This window comes from Epinephelus moara, chromosome 3, assembly GCF_006386435.1.
Source record: "Epinephelus moara isolate mb chromosome 3, YSFRI_EMoa_1.0, whole genome shotgun sequence".
Taxonomy (NCBI): Eukaryota; Metazoa; Chordata; class Actinopteri; order Perciformes; family Serranidae; genus Epinephelus; species Epinephelus moara.
The window spans coordinates 33,069,846-33,094,748 of record NC_065508.1 but is presented as its reverse complement, the minus strand read 5'-3'; the positions used below and the strand labels follow the sequence as shown (position 1 = coordinate 33,094,748).

Here is a 24,903-nt window from a genome sequence, read left to right as displayed (position 1 = left end):
CCCTTCCACTGACCTGGCCCAGCACAAGCACAGTACATTCCACATAATATCTCGTGAAAAAACACAATTCAGTTAGCTGAAACTAGAAGTGTTTGTGACCAGTGGAGTCAAAGGGCTAATCAAACACAGGATTTCATTCCTATCTGTAAACTAACGGTGGATACTCTCCTCCATCCTTTGCCCTCTCCCCTATTTTTTTCTCTCCATCCCTCCCCACAACCCAATGCTCCCTCCATCCCCCATGGCAGTGTGAGGCGGGCAACACTATCCGCTCCATTACAGAACCTCTAGAGATATCTGCCTTCTCAGCATGCAGCGGAGCTAGAGACGGTGAAACAGATACACACTTATGCACACACACACAGTGGATACCTCAGGTCTGAGATAATCAATGCCAACAGAGCAGTAGCAGATAGAGCGGGTGGAGAGAGGCAGACCCAAGGCCAAGTTCTACCCAAACAAGCAAAACCCAGAAATAAAGTAAAAAGAAAAGGGGGCATAGGAGTGCCCTGACCCAAAATATTTACAATTCTTTTGTCTATGTACAGTGTATCTCATATCAGTTCTTCAGACTTTATAGTTTATTTATTGTATCAGCTTATTAAAAAGATAACACAGTGCATTTCAGATAAACAAAACCAAGAAGCAATGGAAAATACGCTGACAAAACTGCAAGTGAATATAAATAAGACGTGCTTTAAAAACAAATGCATGAAAAGAATATATGAAAACCTCCAAGAAAAGCTGATATGATGTCTCACTTTCAGTCCATGATATATTTTTTGCTTGTTTTTCAGAGGCACAAATGTTGAAAGAAATGCACGCCAAAAAACAACGACGCATGGCTTCAGCATACTCTATTTATAAACGGCACTCTGTGTGAGTGAGAGAGAAGAGGTGACAGCAGGAATATAAGACATCAGACTGACAGCGTTCCTACATCACACTTGCAGTCTCTGCACACGCTGTCAACAAACCTCAAGGAAAAACTGACAAGACACGCAGGTGTCCGATGGCTATTAGTGTAAAAAACCTCCTCATCTGTCAGTGAGGGAGAGTAGTTAGTGAGGGAGCTGTCAATTAAACAACCACTCATCTTGAGAGGCTTCTTGCACTGAAAATACAGAGTGGACGAAAAAGATGCCCGTGTCTGTTAATGCCTGTCGACATTTTGGTGCAAGACCTTTACGAACTCATTTATCATGGCATACATTTGCTAGAGGACCATGAGAAGAGAGTTTGTATCAAAACCGTCAGCAGGAGCAGACAGCAGGGGTGAATGTTGTGTGCAGAGATCATGATTTAACTAGTAGAGGCTTTTTATTCACTCTACAGCTTTGACAAACTATGGCCAAACTTTAAATTGAAATTTCTCAACCTTTATTTAACCAGGCATGCCAATGAGAACAAATTCTTATTTAAAAAGGAAGCCTGGCAAATGAGTATGGGTGGTTGAGCCTATTGAGATTATTGCACTATTTTTGAAGGTCTAGAGTACAACATTAAAGGAGAGAGGTTCTCAGGAATGCTAGTACCCGATCAGGCCAATTAGCAGTCCAACTATGAATCCTAACTCACTTGACTCATCCTAAATGAATTCAGTGAGCTTATAATTAGCCAGCTCAGCTCGGAGGCCATTGGGCTAACATACAGGGATGGAGCCTGGAGAGGAATATCTTTCTTATGTATGTCTCTGAATCTTTCATGAGAAGAATCTGCCAGGTTGCAGTCAATAAACTAGTTAAATGAAAATAAGATTCTGTTGGACACATTTTAAATCCATAAAGTAGCAAGGTGTGGTGAAAACTGACAAAATTCTAAAACCATCACACATATCCATCTCCAAATGATGACATCACTTCATATAGATGGCAAATACTGTAGACAAATAATGTAACACAGCTATACAGTACAAAATGCTGAATGCAATGACCTTAAAGTACAGCTACAATTAATTAATAAGCCACAAAAGAGACAAATGTTTTCTCTTTTTTCTGGGTGTGAACTGTCTTATTGGAATATCTAAATATAATGTCATGGTTATGCTTAAAAGCAAACCACATTAGCACTCTGCAGCCGGGGCAATTTGTGCATTAGGGTAGGAGAGCACACCTATCATTCATCTACTACTATCCATAATGTGGTGCTAGAAAGTGGAGGTGCCATCAAGCCCAGAGCTGTTATTCCCCTTATTAAACCTGCACAGACACTGATGTAGATCATTATTTCATGTTATCACAAAGGCATGACTTCCTTAGAAACATGTTCATCCTCAGTTAAGCTGTATTTGCATACTTGTACTTGTGCATTTATCAATACTAACAACATTCGATCATGGATTTGACTGCTACACATTTCTTTACTGGTAATAATACACGGAAAGTTAAAAAGGGTAAGCAGCCTATACATTAGAGTCCAACAGATATCAGAAGGTGACATGCCTTATTTTTTATAGTGTGGTGAACTAAATGATCAGTGAAAGGGAATCAATTTTTGGTTATATGAGCCATTTGATTGCCTATGCATTGCTACGGATTGTAAAAATGTCATGACTTTTTAGTTTGGCAGTATAATAAGCGTGGTCAGACAGAAATTTCTATTCACATAGTAACAGGTGGTATTTATCTCCTCTTCTTCTTTGACTGACACATACACATTATTCTGGTAGCAGAGCAGTTGCCGACAGGTTGTCAAACAGTCAATTCAGCTGTTCATCCCTCTGACCTCAGAGACCTGGGACCTAACTGCCATGATTACAAGCCCCAGAAACACCACTTCATCAGTGCAAGGTGGCAGTGCTAAGTCACATGTGACATTCACTGTCCTAGAAGAGTGATCAATCAAGATGCACAGTACACTCAATAACAACACCCCCTTTGCCCCTATAGCACTTAGTCCTTACCCCCTCCATTTTGAGCACTCACACCTATAGTGGTAGGGTGTCCCAATTCTAGTTGGGGTAGAGGGGTAGGGTGAAGTGTTAGGGCTACATAGCCCTCCAAACTGAGGTTTTTCAGAGGCACACTCCAAAGCGAGTGTTCTGAGAGGTCATCATTGAGATGGCTGCAGAAGCAACAAACCCACAAATGTAGCCTATGTTCTTAGATAAAGATTTAAACATTTCACTAACCATCATATTATCTTGGTTTAATTTCAGTTCAATATATTACATCTCAGTAGCTACTAAGATAGCTAGCTGACATTACATTGTTACTGCTGATTTGTGCATGACTGTCCTGCATTTTGACACTTTTCAATGTTGAATTCAACCACTGACCATTTCCTCTATTCAGAAGGGACAAAGGGGCACTGGAAAACAAGGAGTAGGGATAAAAATATGAAATGGGGTCGCGCCATGATAACAGCTAACCTCCTTACCACTCTTAATTATGAATATATATTATAATCACATTAGTCTGATCGATGAGATGTAAACTCACGTCAACTGGTTGTGTGTGTGTATGTGTGAGTCTTTATAGATACAGATGGTGAGTGAAACAGGGCAACATCCTACACTCCGACAGGAAAACAGTTTCATTAGTATCATGCACATATTTCAATTTGACATTTAAACCTAAAAATGTTATTGCATCGCTCTCCTGGAAACACAATATATTAAACCAAAAAGATTATTTCAGCAGCGTAATAGCATATTTTTCATGCTTGATTGTGAAAAATTGCCAGTCGATTTGCTGTTATGAAAATGATTTGAATCCTGACGTGCTTTGCATAACTCATATTAAAGATATGAGTGGGGATGAGGCACATAGTCATGTCCTGAACGTAGCATGAAAACTATAAAAAAAAAACAACAACCCATCTTTGGGTATAGGTGCATTATCTGATTTAAATGTACGTGTGAGGAGCGGCATTTAAATGTGTGTAAATGAATGAAAAGTCCCAGTGCTAAGGGCTATATCGCTCTGAAAATCCTTTTAATTATCTCCAGTCCCTCTTCGACGTCTCTTGGTTTTCCTTTACCTCTCAGATTTATCCACTCCTTCAGCTCCCAGTGCCTCATCTCATGCTGTCTTCTTTGTTACATCTCGCAATAGCCTTGGGAAGTCTGGGAGGAACAGTAAAGGGACTTTTCCACGGAGGAAAACAGAGATTGAGCGAGGTTGTGCAAACACGGAGGATGGCTTTATTGGCACAGAGTTTTTCATAATAAAATATTCCATCATTTCATATTCTATGGCATTTGAAGATAATATACTTTCATATATTTGAGAGAATGAGTGGAATGGAAAGTCTACTTGTAAACGTCTACTGTAATGGTGCTTGTAGATACATAGTAGATTGCTATAGAAGTAGATTGGAGAAGGCTCTCATTCATCTCACCTTCTGTGTCTCGCATAGTAAAACTGAGACCTTGAATATTGGCCTTGATAACACGGGGGAAAAAAAGGAATTTAGTTTCTGGTGTGTGGAAGGAAGCTGCCAGCTAAGCAAACACAGAGATTGTGAATATTAATTATTACTACATCCCCGCATAGCAACACAATTAATTGGAAAAATATTGAAATTGCTTATTTGAATTCTGCAATGTCAACATCACAAAAGGCTGATGATGTTCAAATGATAAAAGGCAGGAAAAGCACAGCCCCTCAAAGTGTCAGTGTGGTGATGCGAGGCAAGTTCAGACACAATGTTTGGTACTCTTTTTTTCAGGTGCTGAAAAATGTATCTAATTTAAATTATTTCAGATTTTCTTGTCACGTGAAACAATATTAACATCAACAATAGCACTAGTTTTTAAGAATAAGGCAGCATCAGCATGAAAAACACACAGACACACCCTTGTTTCACAGTCTGTCTCTGCATACTGTGCACCTGACACAGATCGACATACATGCAATTTGTATACAGTGCATATGACAATAATGGGGAACACATCACTGGTCATCAAAGCTTTCAGTGAGCAGCTTCAACAACAGCAGCTCCATCACAAACCTGTCTGCACATTCCAAAGTATTCCCACAGGAAAGAGATGAAGAGATGCTCCAGAAGGAGGAGGAGAGGGAGGAGAGGGAGGAGAGGGAGGAGGAGGAGGGGGAAATGGCAGAAAATAGGAGATGCAGAACTGACAGCCAGGCAGGCACAGGAATGGTTGTAGTGCCTTGGAAATGTTCATCTCATTATTCAGCTTTCCATTGAGGAACCAACCCTCTCTCTCACTCACTCTTTGTCCCCTATTCCGCTGCATGTTATAAATCACCACATCTGCAGCCTATTAGAGAAGATACCAGAATCTTTGGTTGTGGTGAGGAAGCAGCAGGAACAATACTGCATAAACAGTGCATTACTCTGCTGCTGCATTGGCAACTGCTCATATCTCTGATTCCAAGTGTCTGTGACTGCTTCTCTCTCTGTGTAATTTCTGTTAAGCACTGTACTGAGATACAGTATTCACCAAAGCATAGTATTTCTCAGATTTACCTGCAATGTTTCTCAGAATTATCTGATTTGACATTTTTCATCAGCCACATTATTTATGGTGTGCTTCAATGCTCACGTTTAGAGTATAATGTTTAATCAGTATTAGGTTTTCACCGTATCATTTTTCATAATAGCATCTCTGTTCATTACTATGCAGATGGGATTCAGCTCTCAGTAGTTCAATAGTTTTATTTGTTTCTAAAAAGAAAGAATATCAGATGTCATTTCATTTATTATTTAAGGAAATATCAGAAATATTTTTAAGCCACTGGAGGGGCATGTACATGTTTGATTGACACTAATTGGCAGGAAGAGCCCCAGCAACTTTATTATAGAAAAGGTAAGCTTACAAGCCATCTCCCTCTACATCTGGCATGTCCAAAATCCAGGCCTGGGGTCCAATCGTGGCCAGTGGAGCAATTTTAAATGGCTCACGGCCTGTTATTCCAAAGGTGGCCCAACATACAATATTGGTTAATCTGAACTAATGTGTTTTCATAAACAGGCGGTAAACAAACAAATAAACGGTTACCTAACAGCAGACATTTCCGGCTAGTTAGCAGAAAAAGCGTTAAGTCGACAGTGAGGGACGCTGCTTTCAGGAGCAGTGGAAAGTTCAATGCTTTTTCACAAGATAAAACAGTTGCATTTGTCCCATTTGTATGGGATTCTTTTCTTAATAATGTGTTTGAAGCGAAAAGCAGCAGGCCTCCAGGTATTTTCACATTATCTGTTCTGGCTCCATTCAAAAAAGGTTTGGACTCCTCTGGTCTACATAGAAGGAGTACAAATGGTATTCAGATGAATTTATGTCAAGAAGGGGCCATCAGGGGTCCGTTTCAGAAAGGAGGTTCAACAAACTCTGAGCCTAACCCTGAACTCTGAGTTGAGTAACTCTGAGATGGGAAGCTCTGGGTTACGGGTTTCAGAACAGGTGATTTCAATCGGTTCAATCAACACAGAGTTTGTTCACTCTGAGTTAAGCGCGTGCACCACGACTTTAAAAAGCCGTCATCAATGGAGCCCCGATACCACGATTCACCATGGCAATAAGCGACAAGAAAAGGTCTGCATTTTTTACTCCTCTGGAGTTGGATATTTTAATGCGCTCATACAGCGAATTTGAAGCTGTTTTCAGAAAGAAGAGTAACATGGCTGCAGCAGCGAAGGAATGGGAGTCGGCGTGGGAGAAAATTACTGCTCGAGTCAATGCCTAAGTTTAAATTTATTTTATACATTTATGCAATCACAATAATATTAGGCTACAGATGCAAACAGGTGGAATGGTGTTAAAGCTAAAATTTAGTTCACTTCGATACAATCCCACCAGCGAAAAAGAACGTGGAAGCAGCTTGAGATGAAATATAAAGACATCGTTCAAACAGGTAAGACTTCAGCATAATAGTGGGGGTGCCTCTTTTTAATCATGTTTACCACTAAATATCATTCAGCGGCTGTTTCAGTGTGCATTATCCCCATGGCATAAATATATCACAAAATATGTCATAGTACAGTATGGCATAAAAATGCCATAAAAAAGTAAACATATAGTATGGCTTAAACATATCATAAAAATGTCACAGTATAGTAGGGCATAAAAATATCATTAAAAAAATATCATTATATAGTGTGGCATTAAAAAATATATATATATATATATATATATATAAAGTCAAAGTATAGATTGGCATAAAAATATCATAGTATAATAGGCTATAAAAGCATCATAAAAAACCATGCCATGGTAAAAAAAAGTAGATTTAGAACTAGAACACACTTTAGGATCCAACTTTACCTTGAGGACAGGTGATCAAACTCGCTGAAACCCATGCGACACTAAACGAATGAATGAATGAATCACACTGCGTGTGTGGCTTAAGAGGGAGGAGACAGCTAGAAACTCGAGGTTCATTGAAGAAAACCTGCTCCCAACCAGGTTAGGTTCACAGAGTCAGTTGCCATAGTAACTGACACCGAGCTTCAGTTACCTCTCTTTCTGAAACGGGCTGGAGTTACTCCACTTTCTCTGGTTTAAGTTACCTCCCTTTCTGAAACGGAAAACCCAGAGTTTCCCTCATTTCAGGGTTAACAGACTCAGAGTTTTCACTAAACCTGCTTTGTGAAACGGACCCCAGGAAACCAAAAAAATCTAACATTTATATGTTTCCCTTTTAGTTTCAGATTTTTTTCCTCAAAGAAGAACATGACATGTGGTTTACCATGCAAATATGTATGCTGTAGTGGAAACAAAACATCCAGTTTTATCTTGTTTCTTTCACTCGACACTGGCCCAACTGTACCAGCCAAGAATCTCTTGGTATATAATACAGAGGTCTATTCTGCATTGTGTAAAAGTTGTGAAATTTAGCCTTGCAACATTTCATGCACACTAATTTTATCGTCAATTTCAATTATTGAATTAGCTGTATAGTGTCTTGATTTTGACATTAGCAATGATAATTTGAGTTTAAGTTCTGTATATGAGATGAAAAGCCTCTTGTGCCTATGGAGCGACTACATTGACAAGAGCACTGCTGTAAGCCAAGAGCAATCCAAGCATTCAAATCTAATAGCATTATTTTACTTTGTTAAAGCTGGGGTAGGCTTTTAAAGCTAGTTTTTTGTTTTTTTTTACGTCACTGGGCAAAAAAATCCATAATAGCCTTCAGCACGTTGTAATTCAAGAGGTCTGAGAAAAAACTAGACACCTCCTCTTGGCTCTGTTTTCAGGCTTTGGAAAATCCAACCTATGACAAAACTGGCCTATCACAGTTCATTTCAGAGAGAGGGCATTCCTGTTGCCTGTTTTATGAATGTAGATGAGGTGTGCATCCCTTTAGATGGTGAAAACCTGATTTATTGGCAGAAAGTCCTGCAAAAAAAGGAGAAGGACTTATCGGAGAGCCTAAAGGAGAGTCTGATGATGAACGCAATAAAACGTGGCAGTATTAGCAAAGCATTTCAGAGATGGAGAAATAATGTTGCTCCGAAGGCTCACAGCTGAAGCTCATTCAAGTTGTCATGTTTATGTAGCTAGCTAGAGTGTCAAATCACAGTGTGTCATCTCAAAGGGCTTTACAGGCCCACAGGTTTACATGAAAACAGGATGGTAATTTTAATAATATTGCCACTATATAATAGCATCAGGATCACAATCACAATCGGGATAAATGAAATGAATGACTTGGACTCATACAGATTACTGTATGAAGTGCGTAAGTTTGCCCGTGCTTGTCTGGTGGGAGGGGCTTAGGACAGAGAGGGGAGAGCTGCAGGAGGAGGGCTGTATTTTCAAATTCTGCCATTTTCTTTGTCCAAAAAACTGCCTACTCCAGCTTTAAGCAAAGTGTGAATGTTGATTGAGAAAAAAGATTTGTTTGAATATATTACTGCAAAACAAACACTGAGTTCAGTTTCTGTGCAATTTGGCTGTCTGGTGTTCATTCAGAATATTTCATTATAGTTGGCAGTAACAAAGCAAAGTGTCCGCCTCTTCTAGATAACATAAGAATTTTGATTAGCTTAATGATAGTCTAAAAAGCTGGCATTTCAATCATAAACACCAACAAACAATCATCAAACCACACAGTGCACATCTGGGAGAGTGTTCATTTTTCATTTTCACACCCTGAAGGGACTGTCAGAGTTGTAGTGAGCTTGTTTTGTTTTTAACAGAATTGCAGCTAGCTTTTACTGGATGAAATGATACCACACAAAGCAGATATTCAGAGAGCAGGCGGAAAGCTTTGGCGAATGAAAACTGACACAAGGCTGAAATGAAAAAGTGACACAACCTTTGACCCCCCAGGGAAGATAGCATTAGCCCTGAGCCCAGATATGGCTGGTGGGTGCTGTTGACTGTGGCGTTATAGAGTGACAGATAGAGGATGGATAAGGCTAATATCTCAGCAAATGCACAACCATCCCTCTTCTCTCAGTGACAGCAGGATTACTCAACCATGCTGTAAGCCCTTAATACTTCCACACTGACAAATTCACAAGTAAAATATAGGGCACAGTAGACATATCATAGTGTATGTCATTATAGGGATTGTTGCAAGTTGTGACTTGATGATGGGTTTTCACTGTTAATTAATTTCAGTTGTTTGAAACTCTTCTGCAACGAAGCACAAGTGCTGGTTATCTGGCCCTCTGGGAAGTTTCTCTTGCCATGTTATAAATCAGCAAATGAGTGAATAAAATACACATGACATCAGCGAGTAACACGACACAGTATGTGTGGGACTTTATCGGAAATGGATAAAATTTGGCTGCATTGCTGTTCCGAGGCTGCAGGGAAATGCAACCAGCACTAAGGTTCAGTGCGGGAAATGGGGAAAAGATTTAGTGTCGGGGGAAATGGGCCGAGCCAAACAGTGTCTCCCCAGCAACAAGCAGAGCTGAATACATTACCCGCGACAAAATAATATGCAACATGATTCGGAGCGGTGTCCACATACAGCTTGCCAAAGCTTCCACCAATATTAGTGAAGTCATAGAATTTGAGGAGGAAAACATGTGTTCTGGTATTTATGATATCTTGCTTTTTTCCCCTTGTATTTAAGTTACAAAAAATTGAGACATAATTTCATTGTGATCCACCACCCCAAAATATGTGTATTTGACCCACAGGTACTTTATAAATCCACCTTGTTATCAGCCCACAGCCCATTAGAGAAACATTGTGTGCAATAGTCCACCTTCCACCTTCTCTTGTGGAGGTTTCTGTGTTCAGGTGGTTGATCGACCCATATCTTTATTGTCTCTTATAAATGGAAAGCAGCTTGTGCCATATGTTCATGTAACAACGGGGACAAACTCATGGCTTTTTTTCCCCCATGCTTTTATTTAAACTTTTTTTTTCCACATGCTCTTTTTTGACATTGTGTTTAGGTTTTTTTTTATTTTAGTTCCTGTTTATTTACTTTTATTTTATAATTAAAACAATTGTATTACATCATTACACAGTTACTAATTAAATTAAACACTCACTCCAGCCCCCACAGTGTCTGCTGAGAAAAATTCTGGCCCTTGGACAAAGGTAGCTGATGATCCCTGCCATACACAAAAGTTTACATCTGTCTCTCCTCATCAGCAACTTATTCTCCAAAGATAAGCACAGAAAAGTGGAAACACACACACAACACACACAACACGGCCAGTAAATCAGGCTTCATATGACTGTAATGTAAAGAAATCTTCAACAGTGCACATAATTCACAACGCCTGCCTGCTTATTATCATGCATAAGGCTGGATGTTTCTTTTATTTTCTTGACAAGGCTACAATACATCCTTGTAGCAAAATGAAAGCTCATTTTGCCAGAGAAAGTGTAAAAAAAACCCAAAGGGAGTTATAATTAATGGTATAATTCCATCATCTGACAGAGACTGTAAAGATGTGAAGGTCAGTCCTCTCACTCCTGTCAGAGTAGCAACTGTTGTTTCACATATCACAGTCCTAACACAATGTACAGACACACACAAAAGCAACACCTTTACATTCGGATAATACTGCCACACATCCAGGAGCCATATGGTCTCTGTCAGGAGCTCTTAAATACTTCCTTTCTCCTCTCCCTTCACAGAACCGCTGCAAGCCAAACAAACTCTTTCCTTGCGTCCTGACACTCCTGGCACAAATCTGGCTCTTGGAAACGCTGAGCCGAGGGGAATATAGCGACTAAAATTGTTTAGACAATACTTGCAGTGCACTCGCCCCAGTCTCCAGACTGTAAACACAAACCAGCTGTCCCCAGAGTGTGATACTTATTCGCTGACTGATCTAACCATAGGCCAACTGGGAGAGAACAAGGAGGCCGAAAACAGGATGAGGAACAAGAGGCTAGCACAGCGTTTGCAGACTGTCACAGGCAATTGGAAGTAAACACTGATATCTGACTTTGTGGCTGTGGATGAAGAGCATTTACAATGTGTCAGTGTTTGTCTATCAAACAATATCATGCCTCGTCCTTATGGAGAGAAAATGACAACTTTCCTGAGACATACCGCTCTTCTGCCACTTAGGATCTTTCATGGCTTTTATCCAGAGTGACTACAGACAGAATGCTGTCAGTGACGGTGACAACCATTTGAAGTGGGGAGCCATTAGTTAATGGATAGGGGCAGGTAGAGGGGAAACGTGACCTCTGAGAATCTGCCTCTCTCTTCGCTGCCTCATACATCTCCTTCACCCGCTTGTTTCCAACATAAGATTACAATCAAAAAGGAGCAGACAGGGAGACGGACCACAGGTCCCACCTTAAGCTGTCAATCTCACAGTCTGACTGAGCTGCGCATATCCCATGATCCACATCAGAGAGTGTGGTGTTATGATGAACATGTCCATCATGTTAATGCATTCATGTTGTTACCACAAGCCATCACGTCTCCCCCTGGATTTCCCTTTTCAAGATATGAATAGAAAAACTGCATACATTTAGGATACTGAAATATTGATACAGTATGAAGATGTATGTTTTATATAAATGATCTAAGAAGCATCCGTATGTGCCCAGTTGAAATCTGGTATTAAAGTAGATTTGTCCACTATTTGTCCACTGATATGTTATTGTGTGTTATTATACTATTATAATGTTATTATATGATATGTTTTTTTCTTCTGTTACTGTCTGCTGTAAAATTTACTGGGAACCCCACAAGAATTTGTTTAGCTATATAACATGAACAGATTTTCATACATGGAGGATGCATTAAAAGCTTAAAAACTGGAGGTTGTTTAATTTTGAGAACAGGTCCAGATTTAAGTTAAATTGGCCTTAAGTGTCAGTGATAAATCCTGGAAAACTTTTTCTGGGGGGGAAAAAACAGGATATTGTAGCTCATTAAAAAAATAAATAAATAAAAAAGTTGTGCACGCAATAGGGTGGTACATGTGAAAATAAAAATGGGGGGAAATAAAATTGATCCCAAGTGTCAGTGATCAATTTATTGGAGAGAAAAAAAAAAAAGATCTGATCTTTCACCCCATTTTGTACTTTTGAGATATAGGGCTCAAAATATCCTGCCTGATGCTACAGGAACCCACATAGTTTCTGTCCAAGCCTGAGCCCAGACCACGGCAGCAGTTTTAGGCACTCAATTAAATTTCCATAGATTTCCACTGTAATTTTATTTTATTTATTTATTTTTCTGTCTACTTATTTTGAAACATTTATTACAAGCTAAAGTCAACTTAAATCATTTCACTGTGGTGACAAACATATCTGACAGGATCTCCAACGTTTGTGCCTTCATCTCCCGAATGTACAGCACAGCCAAAAAACTGCCATATACCTTATATGTTATATAGAGATTATATTAAATTTCTTCTTATTAATGACAGTCGGGAGTCAGGATGGGTTGGCAACACATCCCATTTAAAAAAAAAAAAAAAAAAAAGAGAGAAATTGGAAGTTAACCCCAAACCAAGCAGGTCAGGTCAGTCCCAATCAGTTTTAGGCAGAGGATCAAAGCTCTACACATAAAATACAAACGTTTTTTTAAAAAAAAATTTTGGCGTACAATTATTTGTCTCAAATTTTGTGCACGACATTGGTAAAATTTTAGTGAGCACTTGCACCTTTGCCACAATAATCTATACACTTGACAAGTGTGGCATATCAAGATATTGTTTAAACAGCATCATTATTTCACAGGTTTGCCTTGGACTGATCACAATAAAAAGCCACTTTAAAATCTGCAGTTTGATCACACAGCACAGTGCCACAGAAGTTCTGAAAGAGCGTGCCATTGGCATGCTGACTGCAGGATTGTCCACCAGAGCTGTTGCCCATCAATTAAGTGTTCATCTCACTGCCATAACATGTCTCCAATTCTGAGAATTTAGCAGAAAATCCATCAGGCAAAAAAAAAAAAATTGTGTACAAAATTTGGGAGAAATAAGTCTTATGTGCTTAAAAAGTCTTAGACCTTTAACTTAAACCTGAGAAAAAGTGGAGCAAAAAGAAAAGTGCTGCTTTTAAATTTCTGTTTAGTGTATATAGTGTATATAATGTTATGGTTGATGTTTTTTCCTTCTGGCTTTGGCAACTGCGTCTTGTAATCCTATGTGTGATGGGCCAAATGTATCTGAGACACATGTAAATAAAAACACAAACTATCAGGAGGAATCAGAGGGGATGTTTCTGCCTTTCTCTTTATAGGCTCTAATGCATGATATGTGATGTGGCAGTATTGTTGTCTTTCCCTGTGGTTCATTACTTCATCATTGCAGTATTGTGGGCTAACCTTAAGCTCAGACACAAGCCTCACTTTCCTCTAGCAAATGGCAGTGTCCAATTAGTTTAAGAATATCATTTATTCTTCTCCCTTACTGAACCTAAAAACAGGTCTACTATCCAATAACCTTTAGAGTACACGGGCTGTGACTTTGCCTTCACCTCAATAAAGCGCTCCATGATTGAATCAAGTGGCTGAGGTCAATAGGACATATGTTCATTTCCCAGGGTCCTCTAGGGTCCCCGCAGGCAGGAAAAAATATGCTGAGTGTCTTCAGTGACATTTATTGGATAGGAACTAAGTTATATGTGCTTTTTCCTTTTTTTTCTCATTTCATCCTTTTCACTTCCAGTTGACTGTTTGTGTGTGTGTGTGTGTGTGTGTGTGTGCGTGTATGTGTGTGTGTGTGTGTCTGCGAGCATGTTGTGTGTGCTTACACAGTATTTCAACCCCGTGGTCACGCTTCAGGCACCAGCACATACTACATCTGTCACTGTCTCTACCACGTCGCCTCAATTTTCTGCAAACTAGTTTCACTTCTGTGCCTTGAAGGACAGACACTTCTTCCCCGCTCTCTTCTCCTCCCGTCTGTCTCCGTCACTCCTTTCCTGTTCCCATCACTTTCAGCCTGTCAGCCTGTCTTTTGTCAGCCATCTCCCCACTTTTCATCATCTCTCCCTTACTTCGCTTAAATCAAAGCGACAGTAGAAAAAGCTATAATACCGTAAATTCATGTGGAATTGAGTTGAAGCTTTTATAAGTGATTAATTTTCCACTGTAGCTTTCACATTTACTTTGTCGATAAGAAATCAAATGACTAATGCTCTGTGGGACTCTAATCAACGTGCTGCAGTGTCTTCCCTTCCTGTGTAGCTGAGTGCATGAACACATCATATTATATAAAGTGACAGCCGATCATGTATATCAATTATGACTGTTTAAATGTTTATTTTTAGGGACAGGTGCAGAGCATAGAATATTTATTATACTGAATAATGCCCTTATACCTTTGCACTGGAGGAATACCTACGTGGAAACACTGAATTAGGATTTCTTTGATAAACAGAGTATATTCTATTTTTTACTTTAGCATCATGTGTGCATCTTAGACTATAACTCCACATGTGCTACTGGCTCTGTGAGGCTGTTCTGAGGCACAGCAATGCTTTAAGTTAAACGCTAATGTCCTTGTTCCCAGTTCTTAATCTAGCATGTTAGCATGCTAGCCTTTGCCAATCAGCACTGAATGTCATATTTTTACAGTTATTTAGTAATAAACATAAGTACTGGACACATTAAAATGTTGACCTGATGATAACGCTGTATGGAAAGTGAAGTGCTCACTTTGGGGTCAAACCCTCAAAAACTGGGAGTGCCCAAGAGCTCTTTGGAGGCGCAGCGTTTTTGCAGCTGAGATGCTTTGGGCCTGCTTGCTTGCGTTTCGTTGCTATGACACAGAATATCCGTGGGAGTAAAAATGTCTGTGCAAGGTAGAGTACTTGTTCTGGATGAAGGTTAAGCTGAAGTACGTGGGGAGAGAGGACAGACTCACAGTCTGTGTGGGTACATAAGAGGAAACATATACATACAGTATATTCACATACTGGTCCTCCATTGTTGTTGTTCAGCACTTGTACATGTGAGATGTGATAGTTTCTCTTTGTGGTTTTTGTCCTGCCCCCACTGTGATTGAACAGCTTTGTAAGAAGTAACAGTGCAAGTGCAGCATTATACATTAAGTTGAACATTTTACAACTCTCAGCACTCAGATAAAACTTTGGCAAAGAATTAAAGAAATATGCTGGCCTCGGGAAAAAAAAACACTTTGGTGGACACGGCTCCTAATGGCTAAAGGTAAATGTTGCTCAAGGCTGTGTCTTTAGTAGCTGCTATTTGCATCCTAATGCACACTCACCTAACAACACCTTCTCACTCCCAACGCGTTAAATACGGCATAGGGATGCACCGATCCGATATCTGGATCGAATACCGGCCCTGATATCATCAAAATTGATGAATCGGGTATCGGAAAATGCAACCTATACCTGAGGCAATCCTTTCCCTTTAAATCTATTGTGATGCGAGGTATGTCATATGTCATGGAGCAAAGGAGAGAATCTGCTGTGTGGAGGTATTTCACACTATTTCAACTGCTGTTGCACAATTGTTTATTTTTGTTAAAAATAAAAAGTTCATCATTGCATTAATCTGTATCATTTTATTTCATTTTATCTTAGGAAAGAACTGTGTAGTCATCAATGCCTGGTGCCTCTAGTCTTTTCTGTTCTACATGTAAAGGTATATAGCTTTTTAGGTCAACCATGGTATCGGATCGGTATCGGCTGATACTCAAAGCCACAGCATCGGGATCGGTATTGAAACTGAAAAAGCTGAATCGGTGCATCTCTAATACGGCAGCTTGGTCAGTGGCTCTATGCTTCAAACTAAGATGCTCCAGATACCCCTCCAGTGTAAGGTTCGGACATGTCAATTTCCATGTCACGTCGTTACCTTAACTATTCCACGTTTTCCACAGGACACAAACAGCGGTCTGCTGGGTTAAAGTCCTGTGTTTGTTTGCTACACAGCAACACAGTTTAGTGATAAAGTGAACGTCAGATCATCCTCCAACCTGTTACACTGAAATACACCCAACCACATGTGTTCAAGAGCTATAACACACCTGTTTCTATTCAACAGGTGTAGATGTGATGCTGTGATTTAAACTGTGTTTTACCTGTATATTAGTGAGTGATCAACTGTGCATGGCAGGCAGAAGATACAGAGCAGCCAAAAACTTTGGCACGCGCTCATGAGCTGCGCACAGCTGTTGTTGTAAACCTACATGAAGCAGGAGGTGTTTAGTGAACATCCAGTGGATTTTGGAGTTGGTTTTAAAGTGAATATTGAGGGGAGGAAATTTGTTTTCTTTTCGCTTTGGGGGCATTTGATAAATAATCATTATGAATATGGGGGGGGGGGGGGTAAGTACTTATGATGCATCAATTGTGGCTACTCTTCCTGGAAAATGATTGCAATCCATGAATCTGCTCTGTTATTGTGAGTGCCATCTGAGTTTTATTGCCTGAGTGAATTTATGAGGGACAAATATAATAAGTGAAACATGATGATACTCAGGCTGTTTGTCAAAACAAACTATTCAAAAACATGGGCTTACTGTGTATGGCACAAAAGAATAACCAAAACATGTCAGCTCAAAACCCAGTCATTATCTTGAATACAGTGCTCTTCAGTCAAAGCAACATTTAAGCAATTAAACACTACACAAAATAAACAACTATCACATTAACAAGACCAGACAAATGATCTGACACATTGGTCTATTGACAGAGTGAGGTCAAGCCTCGTTTTAACACTCCCCAGATTCTCAGTCCTCTTATAAACTCCCTAACTCAGCAGCATTTGCCAAAGGGGGTTCTGTTTTACTATCCAGCCCCAGGGTGACCCATGAATCTGTGTGACCTCTGAAGGATGAAGCAGGGAGACATAACTCATCCAGGCAGCTTCAACAAGTCCTCTCTGTGTTCCCCCTCCCTCGACCTTAAAACCTGACAGTAAATTTAGTGAACTCCGAGTAATAAACTCTCCCCCTAGAGGGCTGAGCTTCTCAGGGTTGGAGTGCTGATCTAGCATTACCGTGATACCGTTTGACCATCTCTTTCATTATAATTCAAAGGGTGAAACGGATACTAGAGGGGGTATTATTATTCTAAAACCTTTGCGAAATATCTGCCCAGGAGACCGAGCCTGGGCAGAGCTCTGCAAGCTGACACAGCTGAGATGAGCTGGGGATGGACAGTAAAGGATGCGGAGCTACAGAGTATGTGAGGGCATGGCTGCTGTTGTTAATCCTTGTCACCAACACTTCCTTTTTTCAGTGCAGTTTTTACTCATGTTGTTTACCAAATTCCAGTGTTTTAGGTCTTGCAGAATCTGCGTCCCATAGAGGCTCACTGACCAGCTGCACTTACCCTGTCCTGATGGTCACAAGCCCTGACCTTTTGCCCTCTGCCCCCTGTCCTCTGTCTGCTTCATTCCATCACTCTAGCTAACATACACACACACACACACACACACACACACACACACACACACACACGTTTGACTGCTGCATGCAAACTGACAGATTCGTGCCTGAGACATACTGCAGTGAAAGGCTGTTTAACTGGCAGCAGCACCAGCTTGACACTTAGAGCTCTACGATTAAACGAGTTCGGTGACACTGTCACCTGTTGGGAACACATTCAGCACTTGTTTAAACCGTGGGGACTAAAGCAGACACACAGCTGCTGCATGTCTGACAGGTGGGTTGCATCGTGAAAATCCACCTGTCCCTCAACCATAAAAATGACCCATACTGGAAGGAAGGTAACAAAATAAAACAGGCTTTTATAGTTACACATTATATTTCACATATAATAAGATCAATGGTAATTTGTTGTTAAAGTGACAGTTGGTAACTTTTATGAAAACAACTTTGTGTTATATTTGCTGAAACTGTCACATTTTTCTGAAAGAATTTCCTGACAGATAAGCCCCGTTTCCACCAAACACTTTCGGTATGGTACCTTTGGAACCAGAAGTAATCCTTCAGACATGGCTCTTAAATGTGGGCGGGGTTGTTGTCACTCACTGCTCCGTCCAGCACTCACTGTATTTCCTCATTACCGGTGACACAGATGGAAGTCTGCACCTCATTAACTGTCCACAGAACGAGGCTGCACGCCAACATTTTCAGAACAAAATAGAACAGGCTGCAGTGAGAGTCTCTCTACATGGGACACGACTCGCTGCAGTATTTTGAATTTGAGTGCAGTAACCATTTTGGCCACATTCTTACGTACAGCGCCTTTAAGTAATGGTCAAAGTTGTTATATGAAATATTTAGGTTGTGTTGATTGATTCACGACGTCACCTAATGCATTGAGTAACATTACAAGTTAACATTCCACCTTAAAAGTTGCTGCCAGTCGGCCGAGTGAATTAAGTTATTTTTTCTCTGACTACCAGATCTGTGTGCTAGGTACCCCAACAGAAGGGGTATCAAAAATGGTAACGGTACGGAACGGTTCAATTGGTACCGTCCACAACTTTTCACAGTGGAGACGGGAAAAAAAAGCATACCGAACTGAACTGTATCGTACCATACTGCTCGGTGGAAACGGGGCAATAGTCTATGAAAAATAAAATCATGTCCTTCCTCCTCTTCATACTGCTTGAAATGGCATTTGCTAGGTTCTAGCGCTGTGCACTGAAAACATCCAATCAGAGGCAAGGAGTCTCTAATCCAGCTGTCAATCATGTCAATCACAGCTTGTGAACTGTGATCAAACTGTCAAACAAGGCAGCACTAATCAAATATGAATCAAGATTCTTTTACCGCATGGCCTTTTTCTTACCTCAAACGTTTTCGGAAACATATTTTAGTGTACTGTTTAGCTGTAAAATGAGAAGTATGTGACCTGGCCACCATGTTAGAAATAGTAAACCGAAGTACCAAGCACCACCAACCAGCCGGCTCAACAGTCTTGATTCATATTTGACCAGTGCTGCCTGGTTTGTCAGTCTGACCGCAGTTCCTGAGCAGTGATCAACATGACTGACAGCTGCGTTAGAGATTTTTCACCTCTGATTGGTTGTTTTCGCTCACATGCAGAAAGGCCTTTTTTTTTCTTTTTTTACAGATTATCTGTGTCATTTAGTGCTGCATGAATATAGTACAGTTTCAGTAAATATGAAAAGCCATTGTTTATAAAAGCTATCAACCTCATCTTTAAGTCTATAAATATATGTAAATATAATAAAGACTGTGACACATTTTGGTGAAAATGAAAGTATTTCCACCTATGAAAAAGTTTTTTTGGCTATTCTTACTTTCAGTGGGAGATTATATAAAGGTTATACTGAGGACATATTTTCCAGACTTTAACATTTTTAAAGAAGCTGCTTACTTTCTTTGAAGATGGATATTAAAATCCTTGCTATCATCATGCACATTGAGAGACTGGAAAATCAATTAAAATGCTTAACAGAGCGCAGACAGTGATTATCTGCATATCTGTATATCATGTCTGGGTATGAGAGATAGCTTCTCAGTTATTCTCAGTCAAAGACATAGCAATCTGGTAAAGTTTTGTACTTATTTTTGACTGTGGCCATTCATATGTTAGGTGAATTTGCTATATAATCTTTTAAATAATTATCAAAGCTCTCACCACTGTAACATGTTAACACCATACACACACCAAGACAACTTACTGGCTACTTCGAGGGATGCGTTGTGACTGATCGCCTGACCCAGATAGTTTCGGGCCACACACACGTAGCTGCCATCATCGGGCTTGCTCCGTCGTCCGTGGATGATACGTAGGAAGAAGAGGGACCCGCTGGGCAGCAGCATACGGTGGGAGCGTGGGTTGTCGCGGTCCGTCTCGACGCGCTCCCCATCTTTGTACCATTCCACCGTGGGGGTTGGACGGCCCTCTGCCTTACAGTTGAGAGTGGCTGGTTCCCCTTTGGACACAATGAGGTCAGAGGGGTGCTCCACAATGCGGGGAGGGAAGTCTTCCTGGCGAAGACGAGACCCTGGAGAAAAAAGAAGGGGGTAAAGGTGACATAAGCAAAGAGGAGAATTAGCTCCAGGTATATACTTTACTGCCGTATTAGATATATGACACTTACTGTATATGGATTACAACAAAACACTCCACAAAGAGCCACAGTAAAACTCATCAAATAATCCTTCCACGCATTAAAGAGTAGTACTAATCAAAACAGCAGCAGCTCTAAAGGAATTAGACATGGCATATTATTATTGCTGTGCAAGTGCCTTGTATTAACAATAATCCAGTTTGACAATGTAATTACCACACAATTGCATGTCGCTCATAAAATGCTTTCCTTTTGTTTCAGCAGTTGGAACCCCATGAGGCATCGTAAATTAAAAAAACAATGCTGACATGTGAAATCCTCAGGAAGTAATATCTTTCAAAACATGTCTAGCCTTAAAACGTGTTTTTGCAAGGAAATATTTATATGCCATTTTTGAGAAAAGCTTCAAGGCTGAATCATAAAAGGGATTATGGTGTTATCTGTGGCTCCAACGACACAATACTAAAAGCAATCTGTGTTCATTTCAATGATTATATTCAGTAATCAGTACTTTTAAACACGTCTGAAACTGCTGCTGCTACAGGTAACAATAGGAAGCGCATAAGCTCCCAAATGTATTGTACACTTCATTAGTGACTAGGGAAATAAATAAAGTGGAAAATCTAATTATACTTCATGTATTTCCCATAGATGTCTGCTCTGGTATTATGAGCAAAAGAGAAAGGATACCCATCCTCGACAGGAGTCATCATTCTCTCTCCTCTACCCTGCTGGAGTTTACATTTATTTATGCTTTGTGTTCTCCATTTGGAGCCCATTTTACCACAGCCCCTGAAATCGTTACACCAGCCATAGAAATACGAATCAATACCTCCAACCATACTCACACTAACAACCACAAAATCACCTCTAATCCCTGATACACAGTTGAGATGTCAATCATGCTGGCCTCCTCAAAGAAACGGTGTAACAATGAGTCCCTGTGAGGCAGAGGACAAAGCAAACCTCCCTAATGAGATCCAGGTACACAACTCCAATGCCTCGGCACATCTTACATTCCTTCCATCTCTTTCCAATCCCCCAACACAGTCGAGCCAGCCCACCTCCGACCCTGTCCACACACACCCTCTCACTTATTTTCTCTCCTTTTTCTCTCCTCCAGTGTTGTGTGAATGCTGGATAATCTGGTATGGATTCTACAAAACAGCTACAGGAGTCATTATATTTGCAGAATCTAGATTAAATTTAAAATCGCCTTTAATCCTAAACCAAAAAGCACAGGCAACTGCATACAACCCAACAGAGAAGGAGTGAAGACAGAGGGAAGCAAGGCCGAGATGATTTAGAAAATGTGGCATTAATGTCGGTCCTGCATCCACTGTTTACCTGTCTTATTGCTGTGGGAACTCTTTTCGGTTCTTTCATGCTGCTGCAAACACTGGCTTACACAGCCATCAGCAGGTCACGCTTTAATGTGCCAATCGCCCTGTAAAGCAGATAATCACCACTGTGCAAGAGAGTGATGAGCTCCTACACTCCCGCTGCAACCAATAAATCCCACACAGACAAGTGTTTACCCAGATAGATAACACCTCACGCATTGTGAAATGGGTGAGAATTTTATCCACTAGGTAGTGTGGTTTTGTGCATTTGCACAAATCCGTATTTACTGCCTTTTCCAAAATCTTATAAAGGAAAAGTATTTAAGAGGCAGAGTACCACCCCCACACTTACACAAACGGTCAGGAACAAAAGGCATTGATAAGTGTGCAAGCTTATCATTTAAAATGGAAAGGTATGCTGACATTTGTATGTTTTTGCATCCAAAAGCTCCACATTACCTGGATGGTAGCAGTCTGACTCAATGGTTGTGGACTGCTGAGATAAGCCCTCCCACTGCCTGACTATTACATTCTGGGTTGTTTTTTTTTAAAAATTCCTTCCATTTGCTTCCTTTGTCTACTTTTCCTTTAATGCTGTCAAGTGGTTGACCGAGCTAAAGGGCTACATGCTAATGAATGCAAAAGCTGCCAAAAAGTTGAATTGTACAGGCAGGTAATTACCCGCCTGTACAGTATGCTCCTCAGTGACACCCCACAGCACCACAGTTTGAAACAAGAGCACAAGCAGGACCTTTCTTTGCACTGGCACAGTGCTAATGTAGCTTGAAGGTCTCTAACAATAACACTAGATTGGAAGTGACCAGAGTCATTCTGTTAGGCAACAATGAGGGAAATGTACACACCATGAATAGGCCTATTGGCCTTATTCTCACTTATTCCTAGAGTATCTAATCATACAGATAACTTGGGATTTTTGGGGCAAAATTTTGAGATACCCTTTTAAAATTTTTCTTCCTTCAACCAAAATATAATGAAGGTAAATGGAATTTAATTAAAGCTTTGTTTTGAGCATTATGCTAAAGTCAGCATGCTAACATGCTTACAATGTTAACATGCTGATAATTAGCCAGTAACATTTACCATGGTCACTATCTTAGTTCAGTATGTAAGCATGACAACATTTAATAATTAGCACAAAACACAGAGTACACCTGAGAATGATGGAAGTGTCATTAGTTTTGCAGGTATTTAGTCATGAACTAGTAGTGGATGTTATAATGCACTAGATGAAAAGTCAGGGGGTCCCCAAAGTCCACCCAGTCATTAAGAACAATGTTGGTATTGCACTTTTCTACAAACCACATATGTTACATTTACACGTTATTATGTAGCAGATTAGTTGAAACTTTATGTTTCAGCAACACTGTGGTTAACGTGTGGTTAGTTTTAGGCACAAAAACATGTTATTGTCAATTTTGGCTTAAAATACCCGCTTTGGGGGGCACAATCCCCGCAGGAAAAGTAGCGATGTCTCAGTAAAAAATAGCTGCTTTTTGTGTCTTAAAAGCCAGAGGAAACTCAGCAATGGGTCGCTACAAAACACCAACATTTAGTGCCTAGAAAATTGCTAAAACAAAACAGCAACTGGTTACTATAAAAGTCACTGGAAAAATAGTGATGGGTCGCTAAAAAACACCCACATTTGGTGCCTAAAAAGCTGCTGGAAACATAGCAACGACTTGCTAACTCACTCCCAGTTTTTGGTGTTTTTTGGTCTCGAACAGTGGTCTGCAGTTTGGCAGGCATCTTGCCTAGGTATCATGTCATCCACTGTCCCCTCCTCCAGATGACTTTTTCAACATTTTTTTCAGTGCTGTGAGCACATAAAGTTAATTTGGTGGACCAGCACAAAGCCAGGTTGTCACTTGCAAGATTAAGACCTAAGACTAGTTACTGTGCCCTCCCAAATGTTGCCTGAATGAAGAAATTATCTGTCACACTTGATGGTGAAAAAGGTCAGAAGCGTCTTCAAAATAAGGGAAACTTATCTTAAACAACATTAAAAAAAATAATATGTACAGCTCTCCAAAAACCACCAATGCAGCTGTGAGCAAAAATGTGCATTAACGTTTCAATTAAGTACAATTTTACACATGGTCTCGACATTTAAACCTATAAGGGAACAATATAAACAAGGTGGCCGCTGTGGCCTCCAGTCACACATGCTGCTTACATTTCTTAATTGTGTTGGGCTGATGCCTAAGAGTCCCTGCAGCTCCCTAAGCTCCCTGGCATTACAGAGAGGCAATATCAGCCCACTACAAGTGGGCCCCCAAAAGACCAGGCTTTATCTGCAAAGGGCCAGCAGCCAGCACACAATCAGTATGCAAAAACATGCACGCAGATGCACAATGGAGTACATACATACACACCAAAGGTCATTTGTAACACCTGTGTCCCTACAAATATGTTTTTTTTCTGTCAGTCATCCCTGAGGCAGTTCTGTTGTCTTGTGAAGATCTATAGAGAGAAGGGGAATGAAGAGCAACAAACATTAAAGAAAAGCAGCATGTCTGTGTAGTTTTGTCTCAGTCAGTGAGAACAGAAGTGGGTAGAGAGTCGGTTTGCTCCACAACTGTGCATCCCTCTAGAGAATCAACTAAAATGTGCAGAAAAAAACTGAGCAGAAAGCCATGATATGTTGGAATAACAAGCGAGGTATTTTGTATTTTATTCAAGTAAGTTTGATGACAATATGAGTCAGAAAATAATGCATGAGGGGATAAATTACAGGAGGAAACGAGGAGGATAAGAGGAGGTGATAAAGGGGATGGTAGGGGATTTGAAACAACAAATCATGCACTCTGAGATTCTAATAACACAATGTGACAAATATGAGTGTAATTTACTGCAACGCTGGTGGTCTTGGATCGACCTACCTGAGTGTCATTTACAGTACAGTACTGAGTGCATGAAAGGAGGCTACTATGATTGTTTGGAGCTGAACCAAAGATATATACAGAGAAAATATCTAATTTCACAATCAAATTAGCTTGCCGCATTGAGGTCACACCAGCTGTCAGCTCAGTATGAAAAAGTATCCTTTCCAAAGGTACAACACCTCAGACAGGCTGATACACATGTTTCTGAGGCTTGGAGACACTTGGAGACTTAAGGCCCTGACAGACCAAGCGCAGTGTTTGCTACAGAATAAGTATGATACTTATTCTGTGGTGCAATTAATAACC

General features: G+C 40.3%; 1 protein-coding gene across 1 annotated transcript in view; it reads right to left on the bottom strand.

The window, feature by feature from the left end:
* LOC126387950 (roundabout homolog 1-like) overlaps window positions 1-24,903 on the bottom strand; it is a 131,824-nt gene that overhangs the window by 65,236 nt on the left and 41,685 nt on the right. Inside the window, exon 8 of the mRNA XM_050040766.1 lies at window positions 19,959-20,285. Within this exon, the coding sequence (XP_049896723.1) occupies window positions 19,959-20,285 (327 nt within the window). The remainder of the gene's footprint in view (window positions 1-19,958; window positions 20,286-24,903) is intronic.